Source organism: Mustelus asterias, chromosome 9, assembly GCF_964213995.1.
Source record: "Mustelus asterias chromosome 9, sMusAst1.hap1.1, whole genome shotgun sequence".
NCBI classification, from domain to species: Eukaryota; Metazoa; Chordata; class Chondrichthyes; order Carcharhiniformes; family Triakidae; genus Mustelus; species Mustelus asterias.
Genome location: NC_135809.1, coordinates 132,420,423 through 132,440,508, shown reverse-complemented (window position 1 = coordinate 132,440,508; position 20,086 = coordinate 132,420,423). Strand labels below are relative to the sequence as shown.

At 46.2% G+C, this 20,086-nt stretch overlaps 1 protein-coding gene across 4 annotated transcripts in view; it reads left to right on the top strand.

Annotated features, from left to right (window-relative positions):
- The window catches only part of LOC144499002 (low-density lipoprotein receptor-related protein 4-like), a 417,145-nt gene that overhangs the window by 316,660 nt on the left and 80,399 nt on the right, over window positions 1–20,086 (top strand). For all 4 annotated transcript variants that reach the window (XM_078221044.1, XM_078221043.1, XM_078221042.1 and 1 more), the window contains exons 10-14: window positions 587–721; window positions 5,775–5,900; window positions 7,018–7,248; window positions 11,017–11,173; window positions 15,987–16,204. In XM_078221044.1, the coding sequence (XP_078077170.1) occupies window positions 587–721; window positions 5,775–5,900; window positions 7,018–7,248; window positions 11,017–11,173; window positions 15,987–16,204 (867 nt within the window). The remainder of the gene's footprint in view (window positions 1–586; window positions 722–5,774; window positions 5,901–7,017; window positions 7,249–11,016; window positions 11,174–15,986; window positions 16,205–20,086) is intronic.

Genomic DNA, 20,086 nt, shown 5'->3' with positions numbered 1-20,086 from the left:
CTGGCAATACTGGGGCTGAAGAGCTGCCAGCTCTCTGATTGGCTGGTAACCCATGGATGCCAGGTCATCCTGCCATTTTGTTAGAATGTGACCAGTGACAACTTTGTATTGGATGTAATGTGACCAATGGGAACAAGATGTAAGGGTCAGCTGACCCAGTAAACCATGGAACCAATTACAGAGTGATGTAATAGTCAGCTGACCAGCTGATTCACTACAAATAAGGAACGATGTAGAATTGTGGGGAGTTTGGAGTGGCCCAGGGCGAGGCCCCAAGTTTGCAGTAATGGTGTTTCTCTATTAAACCCTTTCTTTGATTTATAAGTTGGAGTAAATGTTGTTGTATTTTCACTAGCTGCATTTTGTAGAGTTCCTTCTGAAGAAATACGCTTGGGGGTAGGGGGGAGGGTGAGTGGAGGGGTGGGGGTTCACACGTTCGAAGGTGGCTGGAGGTTTGCCCGCTTCCAGTATTCTGGCTGGCGGTCACCGTCCGTGTCGAATCCCGGTCAGTTGGGTAGACCGTTGCTAAAGGGTTATCCACCGCAGTTACGATGCGTAAGAACTCATTTTGTGCTTTGGAAATCAGGTGAACTCTCTGAAGAGGAGAGCTGCAACGTGAATAACGGTGGATGTGCGCACAAGTGCCAGCAGGTTCGAGGCATCGTGCAGTGTACCTGCCACACAGGCTACCGACTGACGCAGAATGGAAAACTGTGCCAAGGTAAGCCCCAAAAACAGCCGCTTCTTCACTTCAAGAGTGCACTGGATCCTGCTGAGTTCCCTCAGCAGCCAACCACCCACCTCTTTTTTAAAATTTGATTTGATTTATTATTGTCTCATGTATTAGCATACAGTGAAAAGTATTGTTTCTTGCGCGCTATACAGACAAAACATACCGTTCATAGAGAAGGAAAGGAGTGTGCAGAATGTAGTGTTACAGCTATAGCTAGGGTGTAGAGAAAGATCAACTTAATGTGAGGTAGGTCCATTCAAAAGTCTGATGGCAGCAGGGAAGAAGCTGTTCTTGAGTCAATTGGTACTTGTCCTCAGACTTTTGTATCTTTTTCCCAACGTAAGAAGATGGAAGAGTGAATGTCCGGGCTGCGTGGAGTCCTTGATTATGCTGGCTGCTTTGCCGAGGCAGCTGGAAGTGTAGACAGAGTCAATGGATGGGAGTCTGGTTTGCGTGATGGATTGGGCTACATTCACGACCTTTTGTAGTTTCTTGCGGTCTTGGGCAGAGCAGGAGCCCATACCAAGTTGTGATACAACCAGAAAGAATGCTTTCTATGGCGCATCTGTAAAATTTGATGAGAGTCGTAGCTGACATGCCAAATTTTCTTAGTCTTCTGAGAAAGTAGAGGCATTGGTGGGCTTTCTTAAAATAGAACATAGAACATAGAACAGTACAGCACAGAACAGGCCATTCGGCCCACGATGTTGTGCCGAGCTTTATCTGAAACCAAGATCAAGCTATCCCACTCCCTATCATCCTGGTGTGCTCCATGTGCCTATCCAATAACCGCTTAAATGTTCCTAAAGTGTCTGACTCCACTATCACTGCAGGCAGTCCATTCCACACCCCAACCACTCTCTGCGTGAAGAACCTACCTCTGATATCCTTCCTATATCTCCCACCACGAACCCTATAGTTATGCCCCCTTGTAATAGCTCCAACCACCCGAGGAAATAGTCTTTGAGTCAAAGATTCTTTCTTAACTATAGTGTCGGCATGGGAGGACCAGGACAGGTTGTTGGTGATCTGGACACCTAAAAACTTGAAGCTCTCGACCATTTCTATTGATGTAAATCCTGCAGAGATGTAGGGTCTCTGTGGAAGAGTGAGAGGGAGCAGGGAGACCAAATTGCCCATCGTTAATGGGGTTGATTGGGTAGTGAGAACATAAAGGAAGATGCAGAGATACTGACTGTCCTGCTCCTGACCACAGCAGCTCCAGCTGTTCCCTGGTAAACTTCTCATCAAAGATTTCCCAGTAAGATTCACTTCCTCTGGGTTAGAATTCACGGTGCAACCTTCGATTAATGGAAAGTTAATTGTGGTGCTCTGAAAAATGGTGTCGCTTCACAAGGTGACAGCCAACTTATCGAGAAAACTTTCATTTTTGTGTCTGCATTCCGTTAAAGAAGGTTCTTTTTTTTTCACTATGTACCCGGGGTAGATGTTGTTAACCATTCAGATCCATACAGTTTAAGTTTAAAGTTTATTTATTAGTGTCACAAGTAGGTTTACATTAACACTGCAATGAAGTTACTGTGAGAATCCCCTAGTCGCCACACTCCAGCGCCTGCTCGGGTACACTGAGGGAGAATTTAGCACGGCCAATACACCCTAACCAGCACATCTTTCGGAGGAAACCGGAGCTCCCGGAGGAAACCTATGCAGACACGGGGAGAACGTGCAGACTCCACACAGACAGTGACCCGAGGCCAGGAACCGAACCCGGGTCCCTGGCGCTGTGAGGCAGCAGTGCTAACCACTGTGCTACTGTGCTGCTATCTGAACCAATGATATCGATGAGAATCAGGACTGCCAAGTTTATTTTTTGGAGGCGCTGTTGTCCCCTGCAATGGGTTGTTGCAGTTACATTTCCAGGATGAAATGAATATCAGCTTGAAAAGCAGACTGGTCGAAGGCTCCATAATACCTCAAAAATATACAGAATGGAGTGTCAGACCCTTCGTTCGGGCAGACGGGAATGGGGCGGGAGCGGGTGGACAGGCAGTGCCATGGATGTGCTAACATTGAGAAAATAAAACTCAAGCCTGCAGCACTCTCATTCTCCTCCAGTCATTTCTACATTCACAACTTTTTGTCGGAAAGTGAGCAAATGGTTGGTAAATCCGCAACTTGAGTTCTGGCCTCTTCATGTCCCCCTTCACTTTCTGTGTAGCTTCTCATCTTCACGTGTCTTTTTCAGTTGCCGGCCTCTACTCGAGTAACTATCTTACTCCCTCTTGAATCCCTGGATTGAACCTGCTGCCAGCACTTTTCCAGGCAGTGCAGCAGAATTGTTACATTTGGCCCGTCGTGTCCGCACCGGTCCTCCAAGTGAGCATCATGGCTGAATGCCGTTCCCTTGCCTTTTCCCCGTACCCCTTGCACATTGTTTCTCCGGCAATGTGCCAGCCTTAATGAGGAGTGGTTCGCTATTCCTAGTTTCCTGGATTGTTCTGGAGACGCCAATAATTCTGGGCTTTTTTCCCAGTCGGGTTTGGTCCGTGATGCAGTAAGATCTGGCTGGCTTCAGTAAAATGCTTTGCCTGCAGGATGTGGTACCCTCTACATGAAATGAAGTTGTGCAACTTCAACCCGGTGCCAATTGGTTTGGCCCCACAACATAAGACTGCCTGAATTGGGCATCCTTGGCACCTGTTTTGACCCATAGCTAAAGGTGGTTTGAGTCCTATTTAGAACAGAATTTAATGTGGTGCCAGTTGGCCGCTCTTTTGGGATTGTGGCAAAGGACATTTTTTGGACAGAGTAGAGGGAGTTTAGCACTCGATGTAGCCTGAGTATGGAGCGAAATGCCAATGGGTTTGATTTCTTGTGAATATTTCTTGACCAGAACACATGGGACTTAGGGATTGTAGAACCTTAGAATCCCTACAGTGCAGAAGTAGGCCATTTGGCCCATCGAGCCTGCACCAACAACAATCCCACCCAGGCCCTATCCCAGTAACCCCATATATTTCCCCCCATAACCCCACATATCCCGCTTACCTATGCATCCCGGGACACTAAAGGGCAATTTAGCATGGCCAATCCACCTAACCCGCACAGCTTTGGACTGTGGGAGGAAACTGGAGCACCCGGAGGAAACCCACGCAGACACGGAGAGAACGTGCAGACTCCGCACAGTGACCCAAGCCGGGAATCAAACCCAGGTCTCTGGGGCTGTGAGGCAGCAGTGCTAACCACTGTGTCACCGTGCCGCCCATATTACTGTACAACATTCCATTCAGCCTTCTCCTCATTATGAAGGGTAACAAAATGGACCTGATCAGGACATCATCTGCGCTGAGCTCCCAGGAGGTTTAATTTGAATTGTTTTTTGCTGACAGCAACAAGTTGCTGATAAAGCCAGTTCCCAATTAGAAGTCTGAGCATTTCCGCCACTCACGGAGAAGCTTTTGACACTATCGGTGCCTAGATGACGTTTTTTATCTTTTTCAGTTTGTTGTCCTTCCATCCCGTCAGTAGTACCGGTCTCCGATTTGTTTGGAAAGTGAAATGGAACTCAACTGCGCCAGGGGTGTCTGCCTTTGTCCCACTGCCCAGTCTCTGTGTTGGTATCCTTGTGTGAGGTTAAATAAACCACGTACTTAAGATGTTATCTCAGTGGCCTCAGAGCTGCTGTTCATTGGAGAATACCTCCTGCACGGTTGTGAGTGGCTTTCTAATCAGAAGATGAGACTAGGAGGGAAGCAATCAATTGTACACAGGAATTAGGAGCAGGAGTGGGCCATTTGGCCCCTCGAGGCTGCTCTGCCATTCAGTAACACGGATTGTGGCCCCAACTCCACATTAACACACAATAAATGGGAATGTACTAAGAAGGATAGATGAAGAAAGAGATCTTGGCGTACAAGTACACAGGTCCCTAAAGGCAGCAGTTCAAGTAGACAAGGTTGTACAGAAGGTAAGTGGAATGCTCTCCTTCGTTGGCAGAGGTATAGAATATAAAAGTAAGGATATAATGTTGGAATTGTATAAAACACTGGTGAGGCCACAACTGGAATATCGTGTGCAGTTCTGGTCACCATTTTACAGGAAGGACATCATTGCTCTGGAGAGAGAGCAGAGGAGGTTTACAAGAATGACACCAGGGCTGGAAAAGTGTAGCTATGAGGAGAGATTGGATAGGTTGGGGTCATTTTCCTTGGGACAAAGAAGGCTGAGGGGTGATCTGATAGAGGTGTACAACATTATGAGGGGAAGAGATAGGGTGGACAGGATAAAATTATTTCCCTTGGTGGAGAATTCTGGCTGTAGAGATTTGCATTCTAATCAGTATTCTGTAACTTGATTTCTGTGCCTGTGCACTGTTTGAGAGCACATTTCCACTCCATCTGACGAAGGAGCAGTGCTCCGAAAGCTTATGGTATTTGCTACCAAATAAATCTGTTGGACTTTAACCTGGTGTTGTGAGACTTCTTACGGAGAATTCTAGAACCAGTGGACATAGATTCAGGATAAGTGGCAGGTGTTAGGTGTAGAGGGGACATGAAGAAGAACTTTTTTACGCACAGAGTGGTGTGTGTGGTGAATTCGCTGCCCGGGGTGATGGTGGAGGCAGAGACCTTAAACATGTTTAAAAAGTACCTGGATCCGCATCTCCAGTGCTGTAAGCTACAGAGCTATGGGCTGGGTGCAGGAAGGTTGGATTAGAAAGGGCACCAGTGTGTCTTCGGCCTGGCATGGACAAGATGGGCTGTATGGCCTCCTTCTGTGCTGTAACTTTTCTACGGTTCTATTATATCCACCTTCCATAACCTATGTCTCCCTCGTTAGACGAGAATCTATCGACCTCTGCCTTAAAGATATTCACTGGCTCTTCCTCCAGCACTCTGTAAGGGAGTTCCAAAGAATTACAACCTTCTGAGAGAAAAAAACTCCTTCTCCTGTCCACCTCAATTGGAAGATCCCTCATTTTTAAACGGTATCATTCAACATCGAGAGTGTTATTTGATGATGTAGGTGTCACAGAGATACATTTCCAGTATTGTGTTAACCGCTGTGCTGACTCCAACAGATATTGACGAGTGTGCTGAGGATGGATACTGCAGTCAAGGCTGTACCAACTTAGAGGGAGGATTCCAGTGTTGGTGTGTCCAGGGCTACGAACTGCGGCCTGACAAACGAGGCTGTAAAGCACTCGGTGAGTGCCCTTTCTGAATCATTTCTTATAGAATTGCTTCAAAAGTTGCCATATCTAACCAGAGAGAAACAAATCTTTTATATTCCCAATTCTCCTAATTCTAGCACAGCTTCTGTGTTCATGTTCCCCATCCACATAGAATACTTTCTTTGGAACAGTTTGCTGTGGTAAAGTTGTTACTTTCATGCAAGTTTTTATTTATTCTGTCATGGGATGTGGGCATCACTGGCAAGGCCACCATTTGTTGACCATCCCAAATGTCCTTGAATTGAATGGTTGCTAGGCCATTTCAGAGAGCAGTTAAGAGCCAACCACATTGCTATGGGTTTGGAGTCACATGTAGGCCACAGTAAGAAGTCTCACAACACCTGATGAAGGAGCAGCGCTCCAAAAGCTCGTGATTCCAAATAAATCAGTTGGACTTTAACCTGGTGTTGTGAGACTTCCTACTGTGCCCACCCCAGTCCAACACCGGCATCTCCATGTCACATGTAGGCCAGACCAGGTAAGCATGGCAGATTTTCTTCCTTCCACAGCCCAAAGATGTGCAGGTTAGGTTGATTGGCCATGCTAATCAGGGTAAATATGTGGGGTTACAGGGATAGGGCCTGGGTGGGATTGTTGTTGGTGCCGACTCGATGGGCCAAATGGCCTTCTTCTGCGCTGTAGGGATTCTATGATCCTGTGATTCTAAAGAATATTAGTGAGCCAGGTGGGTTTTTACAACAATCAATGGTCATGGTCACCATTACTGAGACTTTCCCAATTCCCAGACTTTGTTCTAATCTATGAATTGAATTTCAATATCTCCAGCTGCTGTGGTGGGATTTGAACCCATGTCTTCAGAGCCTGGGCCTCTGGATTACCAGTCCAGTGTTATTACCACTATGTCACCATCATGCCATGGTTGCGACTATTCCCATCTACCTGGGTGCAAAGTTGGATTGATTCAAACTGCTTTGTCCACATTCACATCTGCAAAGCTTGCAATAGGGACCTTCAGAACCTAATTCTTTCGTGGTTTGAGAGTCATTAAATCTCAGAGGGCTCTTGAAATCCTATTGACTGAAGTGCATCTGTTAACGTTGTCCGTGTGTGTAATTTTTATTATCCTAAGGACCAGAACCAGTGCTGCTGTTTGCAAACCGCATTGATATTCGCCAAGTTCTCCCCCGCCGATCGGAATACACGCTCCTACTCAACAATCTGGAGAATGCGATTGCCCTGGACTTCCACCATAGCAAGGAGCTAGTCTTCTGGTCTGATGTGACTCTAGACCGCATCATGAAAGCGAACCTGAACGGGAGTAACGTGGAGGAAGTTGTGTCAACAGGTCTTGAGAGTCCAGGTACAGATCAGTTTAACACGGTGAACATTTAAAACTATCATCACTTAATGCAGGTGGATAAGGTAGTCAAGCAGACATACGGCACACTTGTCTTCATCGGTCAGGGCATTGAGTATAAAAATTGACAGGTCATGCTGCAGCTGTACAGAACCCTTAGTTAGGCCTCATTTGGACTATTGTGTACAATTCTGGTCATCACACTACCAGAAGGATGTGGATGCTTTGGAGAGCGTGCAGAAGAGGTTTACCAGGATGTGGCCTGGTCTGAAGGGTATTAGCTATGAGGAGAGGTTGGATAAACCTGGTTTGTTCTCACTGGAATGACGGAGGTTAAGGGGTGACCTGATAGAGGTTTACAAGATTGAGTGGTATGGACAGAGTGGATAGTCAGATGGTCTTTCCTCGGGCATTGTTGATGATGTGGTCAGGGCACTACAGCATTCCAACGGATGGTGAGATGCCCGATGTCCTTGGATCTTATCCACGTAGAGTAAACAGCAGCAAACCCCTCCTCCCTTCTGGCAGTTTTGACCTTCGACCTTGACGTCTTTAGACATTCAGCCAGAGAATTTCCAGGGTGTAGTATCTGAGCCCCTCCTCTTTTCAGGAGATTCGCAGTCTCCAAAACAGTGGTGAGAGAGACGGGGGATTAGCTTTAGCCGATAGCGTGAATCAACCAATAATGTATTGGTGAGCCAGACAATATTCTTTTGCCTTGATGCCAAATAAGTGCAGTTGCTTGATGGTGCAGAACTTGAATATTTCTGAAATGAGATACATGTTGTCAAAATTTTTCATCTCCTACTCATCAGGACGAATGCCAAGTATCAAACAATCACAACAATTTATGCAAAAGGTTCTGTGCAAACAAAAGGAATGTGTTCAAGCCTTGCACCTTCTTGAATTATCCGGGAGCTTGGGGAGCCTATTGGCGAGCCCCTTGCTTTTTCCATGGCAACGGCCTGGCCAGTCAGAGTCGACTTGCCAACCAGTCAGCTTCCTTTTCTCCTGTAAATTGTTGTGGTCGTTTGACATTTGGCATTCTTGTGTTTGTCCTGAGGAATGCAAAGTGAATCTTGTAGTTTATTTTTGGTTCCAATGACACTTTAGTCAGCTTCTTGTCCTGAGGATGAAGTTCAGCACAAACATTTTGCGGTTGATGATCTTTTTTAGAGACAGTAATTGTGAATCCTAAGTTCAAGGAAGGAAGATTGAATTGCCCATACTTCCCTCACCCGGGTCTACACCTTCCTCCCAATGTCTTCAGTTTTTAGCTTTTATCAAAAATCAAACATCACATTGGTGTCAATTATGTAGCCCACAGGAGTTAGAGTGTTGAGAATACATTGAAACAATGAATCAGTGTAGTTATTAATTCAGGACAGTGGTTGCCTGAACTGGTGGCAAACTGTAATATTATGAAAGGATATTGCTTACCTGGTGGATGGCTGGAACTGGAAAATCAATCACCCAGTACTGAGATTCTCCACTGAATTTTTAACAAGTGTAAGAGCTTTTTCTGCTGCATTGCAACCAATTATTGTGCAACTAGCACATCTCTGATTGGACCTAGAGACCAACCAGAATTCCTGGGGTCATTTTCTACAAATTACAAGAACCTGCAACTGAGATTTGCTTAGTTCAAACTCAACCTTTCTGGCTACTTGAAGTTGCATCTCTTCCTTGGCCACCTCCTTTACATTCTGCCTCCTCACACCATTCCCCCCACCCCCCCCCCAAATCCCCCACCTCCATATTTTGAATCTCTGCACTAGACTTTTAAAGCTAAAGTAAAGTTTATTTATTAGCCACAAGTAAGTCTTACATTAACACTGCAATGAAGTTACTGTGAAATTCCCCTAGTCGCCACACTCCAGCGCCTGTTCGGGTCAATGCACCTAACCAGCAAGTCTTTCGGACTGTGAGAGGAAACTGGAGCACCCGGAGGAAACCCACACAGGCACGGGGAAGAAGGTGCAAACTCCACACAGACAGTGACCCAAGCCGGGGATTGAACCCGGGTCTCTGGCGCTGTGAGGCAGCAGTGCTAACCACTGTGCCACTCTGCCCAGACTAGAGATAATCAAATGGAAGGGCAAGAAATGCAAAGTGTTATTGTGTCCAAGCCGAAACCAGGACACAGCGTTTTTCTTTATTGAGGGAGCTTATTGACTTGTTCAGTCTTATCGCTCTCCTGTCACTCAACCCAGTGTCCCAGCCATCCCCTCAAAGACAATTAATACCCATCACCTGTTTCTCTTAGCCACAATGATGTAATTGACATTAACAAACTTTAACAATGTAACTGACATGACATTGACATGATCAACTCGACACGGCTTCCCTCTCTGAACAGATGCACACAGTGACTGCAAAACCAGCTGAACTGCAGACACCAACCATTCACACAAACATTCGCCACCCGATTAATTCTCTGCCTTGTGCTCGGCAGAAAGCTGAACTTTCTCCAGCTCGACATCTATCACTAATGTATCGGACTTTGGCCCCGCGCGTTCCTCCTGTGCATTCGGAAACGTAAAGTGTCTATTAATACCCGAGCTGTTTAAAAACGCCTTGGATTTAAGTTTCCTCCGGAGCCCAGAACATTTGGTGTGGTTGGAATTTGATTAAAACCGATTGAAATCTTTGGCCAGCAGGGTCCAGGGGGAAGGGTGTAGTTTGCTGAAAACCAGTTATTTTCTAATTTCTAAATTTGTCTGCATTATTTTTGTTTTGTTGACATTTCTGACTTAAGCCAGCAAAGACATTTATAGATAATTCTGAACTGCATTGTTTCTGATCTATATCTATCCAGTATTTTGGGGAATTAAGATGTTTATTTTCACTGGCGTCTGGTGAGGAAATGACAGCAAGTTAATTATAAAATGGTTGAAACCGCGGAGAGGACAGAAGGTTTCATATTCTGTCAATTATTTTCTTCTGGTTTTTATAGCAGTGTGAGTCACTCTGATGTGAGTCAAGGAAATGTTTCTGCTCTATCTCATGCACATGTGTGTGTGGCAGCAGAAAGAGATTTAGGTACCGCTTTGCAGTTCCTGAGTCACAGGAATGGGGAGGATGCTGACAGCTGCTTGTGTAATGTTGAGTATAAAATTATGAAAGGCATAGATAGGGTGAACGGTGGGAAGCTTTTCCCCAGGTCGGTGGTGACGTTCACGAGGGGTCACAGGTTCAAGGTGAAGGGGGGGAGGTTTAACACAGATACCAGAAGGACATATTTTACACAGAGGGCGGTGGGGGCCTGGAATGCGCTGCTAGGCAAGGTGGTGGAGGCGGACACACTGGGAACGTTTAAGACTTATCAAGATAGCCACATGAACAGAGTGGGAATGGAGGGATACAAAAGAATGGTCTAGTTTGGACCAGGGAGCGGCACGGGCTTGGAGGGCTGAAGGGCCTGTTCCTGTGCTGTATTGTTCTTTGTTCTAATGCCTCCCGAAAAACTTTGGGCAGCACAGTGGTTAGCACTGCTGCCTCACAGTGCCAGGGACCTGGATTCGATTCCCAGCGTGGGTCACTGTCTGTGCGGAGTCTGCGTGTGTTCCCCCCATGTCTGCATGGGTTTCCTCCGGGTGCTCCGGTTTCCTCCCGCAGTCTGAAAGACGTGCTGGTTAGGTGCAGTGACCCAAACAGGCGCCGGAGTGTGGCGACTAGGGAAATTTCACAGTAACTTCATTGCAGTGTTAATGTAAGCCTTGCTTGTGACTAATAAATAAACTTTTTTAAAAAAACTTCATCTCTTGTCAGGTGGACTGGCGATCGATTGGATCCACGACAAGTTATACTGGACGGACTCCGGGACGTCTCGTATCGAGGTCTCAAATCTTGACGGAATGCAGAGAAAAGTACTTCTCTGGCAAAACCTGGAGAAGCCCCGAGCCATCGCGTTACATCCAATGGAAGGGTAAGGCCAGCCGAAGACATTGGTTTCTGCGGGAATCTTATTTCAATCACCTGCATCGTTAACAACCGATGCCATCTGTTTCAGCTTGACCAGTAATCTATCTCAAGTGAAATGACATTTGCTTTCCAATCGCGGCGCCTAGCAACAGATTCCAACCACAGAATCAATTCTCATTTGTAGCACTTATTTCTGATGATTCAGGACTTTTGTTTTTGGCATGCCTCAATCCCAGAGGTCATTTTGACATGGTAGATCCTGTCACGGGGAGCTGAATCAAAGGCTTTGCATCATACACGGTAAATTAAACTCACTCTTTGATATCATATTAGTTGTCTGGTGTCTGAAGCCCCAGGTGAACCCACAAATGCGTCTGAGTGATGGGACGCTGCTTATCTTCATCTAATAATGCACTTGGCTCGGAATGGAGTCTTAACTCTTTTTAATTTTAATTTGTTCTCCCAACTTGGCATATTTTTTTTAAAAACTTTTTTTTTGCCATCCCGCTGTTGCTGCTTCAGCTGTTCTTTTTATTGGCTCTTATAATGTGGGCTTTCTATTTTTAAACAGCTCCCACAGTCCTGACATTGTGGTTTCTTTCTCCGAGATTGGTTTAGCATGCAGCCTGGTCCACTTTGTGGACGTTATTCTGACGCCGTGTTTCCCATTTAATCCCAGTCCAGTTTATTGACAGATGCGTCGCTCCACCCATCCTCACACTTTCACAAGCTGGGCAGTGGTTGCCGCAAAAATGCCATTCTCCGCTTTCTGCAATCTCCCACAAAGTCTGATCAAGTTGTCGGAATAATGCATGGAGACACTCGTGCGTGACTATCATGCCGTCTCCCTGAAATAGCGGTCTGCTATCTTTGTTCATTGTCATTTAAAATAAATGTGTTGATACATCTGTTGGGATGACAGAGAGCGATTTCAGAGGAACTTGTGAAGCATTTGTAACTAATATCGCCCTGCCCCCCGGTGTAACTTCAGAGCCAGAACAATAGTTTAAATTTATGAGTATTTTTAAGTCCCAAGTTCAGAATCATTGGCATAAATATGGCCACTGTCAGCTAAACAGGAGGAACTTAAATAACTCGAGCAACTGGAAGTGATCTTCAGTTATACAAAATACAAGAATTATTCGGGGTAATTTTGCTGTTAAAATATACACGTGGCTAGACTGTAGGATTTTTAATTTGTTTTCTTCAAAACATTCATAGAATCATAGAATAGAATCATAGAATCCTACAGTGCAGAAGGAGGTCTTTTGGCCCATCGAGTCTGCACCGACCACAATCCCACCCTGGCCCTATCCCCATATCCCCACACATTTACCCTGTCAATCCCCCTAACATAAGGGGAAATTTAGCATGACCAAACCACCTAACCTGCACATCTTTGGACTATGGGAGGAAACCAGAGCACCCGGTGGAAACCCACACACACACGGGGAGAACGTGCAGACTCCACACAGACAGTGACCCAAGGCCGGAATTGAAAAGTTTTAAAAGTTTATTTATTAGTCACAAGTAGGCTTACATTAACACTGCAGTGAAGTTACTGTGAAAATCCCCTAGTTGCCACACTCCGGCGCCTGTTCGGGGACACTGAGGGAGAATTTAGCCTGGCCAACACACCTAACCTGCAAGTCTTTCGGACTGTGGGAGGAAATCGGAGCACCCGGAGGAAACCCACGCAGATGTGGGGAGAACATGTGGACTCCACACAGACAGTTACCCGAGGCCGGAATTGAATCCAAGTCCTTGACACCATGAGAACATAAGAACATAAGAACATAAGAACTAGGAGCAAGAGTAGGCCATCTGGCCCCTCGAGCCTGCTCCGCCATTCAATAAGATCATGGCTGATCTTTTTGTGGACGCAGCTCCACTTACCCGCCCGCTCACCATAACCCTTAATTCCTTTACTGTTCAAAAATTTATCTATCCTTGCCTTAAAAACATTTAGTGAGGTAGCCTCAACTGCTTCACTGGGCATGGAATTCCACAGATTCACAACCCTTTGTGTGAAGAAGCTCCTCCTCAACTCAGTCCTAAATCTGCTTCCCCTTATTTTGAGGCTGTGCCCCCTAGTTCTAGTTTCACCCGTCAGTGGAAACAACTTCCCTGCTTCGATCTTATCTATTTCCTTCATAATTGTATATGTTTCTATAAGATCTCCCCTCATTCTTCTGAATTCCAATGAGTATAGCCCCAGTCTACTCAGCCTCTCCTCATAAGCCAACCCTCTCAGCTCCGGAATCAACCTAGTGAATCTCCTCTGCACCCCCTGCAGTGCCAGTATATCCTTTCTCAAGTAAGGAGACCAAAACTGCACACAGTACTCCGGGTGTGGCCTCACCAGTACCTTATACAGCTGCAACATAACCTCGCTGTTTTTAAACTCCATCCCTCTCGCAATGAAGGACAAAATTCCATTTGCCTTCTTAATTACCTGCCACACCTGCAAACCAACTCCTTGAGATTCCTGCACAAGGACACCCAGGTCCCTCTGCACAGCAGCATGTTGCAATTTTTTACCATTTAAATAATAGTCCATTTTGCTGTTATTCCTACCAAAATGGATGACCTCACATTTACCAACATTGTACTTCATCTGCCAGACCCTCGCCCACTCACTTAGATTATCCATATCCCTTTGCAGACTTTAAGCGTCCTCTGTACACTTTGCTCTTCCACCCATCTTAGCATCATCTGCGAATTCTGACACACTAGACTTGGTCCCCAACTCGAAATCATCTATGTAAATCGTAAACAATTGTGGTCCCAACACTGATCCCTGAGGCACACCACTAGTCACTAATTGCCAACCAGAAAGACACCCATTTACCCCCCACTCTTTGCTTTCTGTTAGTTAACCAATCCTCTATCCATGCTAATACATTACCCGTAACACCGTGCACCTTTATCTTGTGCAGCAGTCTTTGGTACGGCACCTTGTCAAATGCCTTCTGGAAATCCAGATACACCACATCCACAGGTTCCCCATTGTCCACTGCACATGTAATCTTCTCAAAGAATTCCACCAAATTAGTCAAACATGACCTGCCCTTCATGAACCCATGCTGCGTCTTCCCAATGGGACAATTTATATCCAGATGTCTCGCTATTTCTGCCTTGATGCTAGATGAGGCAGCAGTGCTAACCACTGTGCCACCATGCCATCCCTTTAAATGAATTGGAACAGCCCAAAGGGGCAGCTTCTTCCCTGCTGCCATCAGACTTTTGAATGGGCCGACCTCGCATTAAGTTGATCTTTCTCTACTAAAAAGTTTATTAATTAGCTAAAAAGTTTATTAATTAGTCACAAGTAAGGCTTACATTAACACTGCAATGAAGTTACTGTGAAATTCCCCTAGTCGCCACAGTCTGGCGCCTGTTTGGGTCAACGCACCTAACCAGCACATCTTTCAGACTGTGGGGGGAAACCGGAGCACCCGGAGGAAACCCACGCAGACACGGGGAGAACGTGCAAATTCCACACAGACAGTGACCTAAGCTGGGAATCGAACCCAGGTCCCTGGCGCTGTGAAGCAGCAGTGCTAACCACGGTACCACCATGTTCCCCCAATAACTATATCCTGACTATAACACTACATTCTGCTCTCTCTCTTTTCCTTCTCTGTGAACGATATGCTTTGTATAGCGCGCAAGAAACAACACTCACTGTGTACATGTGACAATAATAAATCAAACCAAATCAATTCAAAGAAAGTTTTAGCGAGTCACCTTGTGTGATTTGAAATTTGGTACTGTAAATTTCATCAGCGTGCAGAGAGTAATTGTCCATGACTTGCTCCCAAATGACTTGCTCCCAAATGATGATTTCAGCAACGGAATATCAAATGACCTTTTTACAATGTCATCATGAACTTTTATCTCATTGCTTTTTCGTGTTTTGATTTCTCCTCTGTGCCCCTCCCCCCACCTTCAGACACGTCCCAACATTGAAACCATTGGTTGAATAATAGAGACTGATGAATAAGCAGCTTTATCCTCTCAGAGAGACTGATTTTAACCTATTAACTAATCTGTAGCTTCATTGTGGCCAATCGCTGGAATAAACCGGAGTGTCGTACGTTGTGTACCTGCCCCATTCTCGCTGGGTGCATTCGGGTTCAAATCAGGACTTAACCAATTGCTTCAAAGCTCAATGATTATTCATTTGCCACCTCTGTTATTTTGTTGATTTAATTATCGCAAAATCATGCTGGAATCATAGGGTGCAGAAGGAGGCCATTCAGCCCATCAAGCCTGCACTGACCACAACCCCACCCAGGTCCTATCCCCTCAACCCCACATATTTACCCTGCTAATCACCCTGACGCTAAGGGGCAATTTAGCATGGCCAATCCGCCTATCCCACATATCAGAAAAATCGTACAGAGCAGAAGGAGGCCATTCAGCCCATCGAGTCTGCACCGACCACAATCCCACCCAGGCCCTATTCCCGTCACCCCACATATTTATCCCGCTAATCCCTCTAACCTACGCATCCCAGGACTAAGGGGAAATTTAGCATGGTCAATGCACCTAACCCGCAATCTTTCGAGTGTGGGAGGAAACCGGAGCACCCGGAGGAAACCCACACAGACACGGGGAGAATGTGCAGACTCCACACAGACAGCGACCCGAGGCTGGAATTGAACTCGGGTCGCTGGCGCTGTGAGGCAGCAGTGCTAACCACTGTGCCACCGTGCCGCTCGTTCTGCTCCTGAGTAAAAATTGCTTTCATCTGGCCTCAAATGGCACATTCTCCAATGTACTCAACCGGGTCAATCTGATGCATTTTACAGGACGATCTATTGGACGGACTGGGGTAACACTCCTCGGATAGAATATGCAGCCATGGATGGATCTAACCGCAAAATCATTGCCGATACCCATCTCTTTTGGCCAAATGGCCTCACCATTGACTATGCGGGCCAGAGGATGTACTGGGTAGATGCCAAGCATCATGTGATCGAGCGTGCGGACCTTGATGGTCAGAACAGGAAGGCGGTGATCAGCCAAGGTATGCACATTAATGATTTATTATGTGGCAGGAAGCTGCGTCGATGTTGGTGGTTGCTATACTCAAACATACAGTTCATTATGTTTTCCTCTCACGTATAAAGTTACAGGACAATTCTTTTATTAAACTGCCAGTAAGTGCTATTTTTTAATGTTAAGCTCCAAGGAAAATATATTTTGCAATGGTCCAGCTGTGATGCAGAATCTCTGTTGTCCCACCATTTTGAAGAGTGCACTCATAGTCACAGAACTGGTGAGGCCACCCCTGGAGTATTGCGTACAGTTTTGGTGTCCTTATCATAGAATCATAGAAACCCTACAGTGCAGAAAGAGGCCATTTGGCCCATCGAGTCTGCACCGGCCACAATCCCACCCAGGCCCTACCCCATATCCCTATATATTTAGCCACTAATCCCTCTAACCTACGCATCTCAGGATACTAAGGGGCAATTTTAGCATGGCCAATCAACCTAACCTGTACATCTTTGGACTGTGGGAGGAAACCGGAGCACCCGGAGGAAACCCACGCAGACACGAGGAGAATGTGCAAACTCCACACAGACAGTGGCCCAAGCCGGGAATCGAACCCAGGTCCCTGGAGCTGTGAAGCAGCAGTGCTAACCACTGTGCTACTGTGCCGCCCCTTATCTGAGGAAGGATGTCCTTGCTATAGAGGGAGCACAGTGAAAGTTTACCAGGCTGATTCCTGGGATGGGAAGTCTATCATATGAGGAGAGACTAAGTCGGTTCGGATTATATTCACTGGAGTTTAGAAGAGAGAAGGGATCTCATAGAAACTTATTAAATTCTAACAGGGTTAAACAGGGTAGATTCTAAATCATAGTTTGAGGATAAGGGGTAAACCTTTTAGAACTGAGGTGAGGAGAAATTTCTTCACCCAGAGAGTGGTGAATGTGTGGAATTCACTGCCACAGAAAGTAGTTGAGGCCAAAACGTTGTGTGATTTCAAGAAGAAATTAGATATACTCTTGGGACTAAAGGGTTCAAGGGATATAGGGAGAAGGGGGGATCAGGATATTGAATTTGATGATCAGCCATGATCAAGATGAATGCGGAGCAGGCTGAAACTTGAAGCAAGTTTCAATGTTTCTGTGAAAATAAATGTTGACTTGAAAAATCAGTAAGAAGTCTAACAACACCAGGTTAAAGTCCAACAGGTTTATTTGGTAGCAAACTAGCTTTCGGAACAGGCTGCTCCTTCGTCAGGTGAGTGGGAGTTCACAGAACGCTAGTGGCGTTTGCTACCAAATAAACCTGTTGGACTTTAACCTGGTGTTGTTAGACTCCTTACTGTGTTTACCCCAGTCCAACGCCGGCATCTCCACATCTTGAAAAATCAGCACAGTTTTCAGATACAATGACAAACTAGTGAACAATGCAGTTAAACATTGCATAGGTATAAAAGTCTGTCACATGCTTTTTTGGGGGGAAGTTTGGCACGTGGGAAAAACACGTGATGATGCAGAATAAAGGACGGTGCTGCGGCTGGCACTTTGATGTGTGGCTAATGAGGGGGTGAAGGGGAAACAGCAAAAGATGGAAGCCCACCTCAGCAACTTGCAGCAAGTGATAGAACCAGAGAAAAGTTACAGCACAGAAGGAGGCCATTCAGCCCATTTTGTCCATGCCAGCCCGAGGACATCCAGGTGTCCTTTCTAATCCCACCTTCCTACACCCAGCCCATAGCCCTGTAGCTTACAGCACTGAAGGTGCAGATCCAGGTACTTTTTAATAGAGTTTAGGGTTTCTGGCTCCACCACAAACTCGGACAGCGAATTCCAGACACCCAGCACCCTCTGCGTAATAAAGTTCTTCCTCATGTCCCCTCCACACCTACTGCCACTTAACTTGAATCTGTGTCCCCTGGTTCTAGAATTCTCCACCAAGGGAAACAATTTTATCCTGTCCACCCTATCTCTTCCCCTCATAATTTTGTCCACCTCTATCAGCATTGTTCCAAGGAAAATAGCTCCAACCTATCCAATCTCTCCTCATAGCTACACTTTTCCAGGCCTGGCATCATTCTTGTAAACCTCCTCTGCTCGCTCTCCAGAACAATTACATTCTTCCTGTAATGTGGTGACCAGAACTGCATGCAATACTCCAGTGTTTTGAAGGATCAACTCTCGTAACAGATCGTGAAGCTCTCTCTGCCTATTACTTATTTTGAGGTTTTGGGCCAGATCAGCCTTTCCCAATACTGTAATTTTCTGTGCTTCCAAGTACATCTGGAGTGTTTGAGGTGGTTATTGGCTTGACTACAGCGTTTTTTATTAGCCACAGTGTTAAGCCTTCGAGTAGAGCATACCTTTAAGATGTTCATGGAGCCAGGGATCTTCTTCCTGGCTGTTTCTATCGTCGTATCATGTGCATGTCCGCACATGGGAAACTCTTCCAGACACTGGTGAGATCTACACCACCTCTTTCTTTTCAGTGAAGCTGACCTTTAACCTGCCCTCAGCAGCAGCAGCAAGCTCTTCTCTGCCATTGTTGTTGCCCGTGGTTCTTTCTGCTTTCCTGAGGTTGTTGCTCCGCAGTTTACCCACAGCCTGTGAACAAGTCACTGGTTATGTTTTGACATGGCAATGAAATGGGTTGCTTTGGGAATGAATTTTAAGTTATTTGCAGGTGATTTGCTGCTGAAAACCATGCCAATGGTTACAATTGTTGTGAAGTCTAAAACACCAGCTGGCGGAGTGGGAGATGGATGTTTGATGGACGCTTTTTCTCCTGCTGTCACAGATGATCAATGTGTGTGAGACTCACTTGGAGTTGATGCGTGCCCAGGCAGACTGTGCAGCCTGTTTCACCACCAAGCTGCTTTTACAACACTTCTCCCAGGTTTACGTTGAGGTTACCTGGTCAGAACCACAACAACAAAGGCAGTTAATTATTATTTGACAGCTTGATGAGTTAACCGTTTGTGCACTTGAACTGCTTCTGTGGCTTGTTAGACTGGGATGGTTTCCACACCATTTGGATATTTTTTTATTCATTCGTGGGACATGGGCATCACTGGTTGGGCCAGCATTTATTGCCCATCCCTAGTTGCCCTTGAGAAGGTGCTGGTGAGCCGCCATCTTGAAATAGTAAAGGCCCAATTCTCCCAAAAAATTTCTAAGGGCTGAATTGGCAAGGAAAATGGTGTAATTCACGATTGTTTTTTCAGTGGGAGTTCAGACCCGAATCCCCCACACTCTGTGCAATGCAGAGGTCACGATCGTGAATATCATTAAAAGCTCAGGGAGGCAGGGGCTATTCACACCAGAATCGGACAGTTCGGGAACTCTACGCATGCGCAGTGGCCCCAATCTGTCAGATTGCAGTTTGCTGGCCAGCAATTGGGACCCTGCAGTGCTGACACCCCCTCCCCCCCCCCCCCCCCACCCCTCCCCCCCCACAGGAGGCAGACACTCCCTGGAAACACGTTCACCTCATGAGAACAATCCAATGGCAGTTATTTCCTGATGGTCTTCCCAAAGGTGACTGGATGGCCTTGCCACATTCCAGAAATGAGGAATAAAATTTATGTTGACATTGGTCATGGGAGATTTGGCGGCCCTTTTGGCAGAACCTGGCAATCCCGGCACACAGACAGGGGGAGAACGTGCAAACAACAGTGACCCAAGGCTGGAATCGAACTGAGGTTCCTGGCACCGTGAGGCAGCAGTGCTAACCACTGTGCCACTGTGCCACCTTCCTTTAGGGAAGGAAATCTGCCGCCCTTATCTGGTCTGGCCTACGTGTGACTCCAGATCCACAGCAATGTGGATGACTCTTAACTGCCCTCTGCAATGGCCTAGCAAACCACTCAGTTGTGTTAAACTGTTGGAGAAAAGATGAACCAGATGGATCTCAGCAG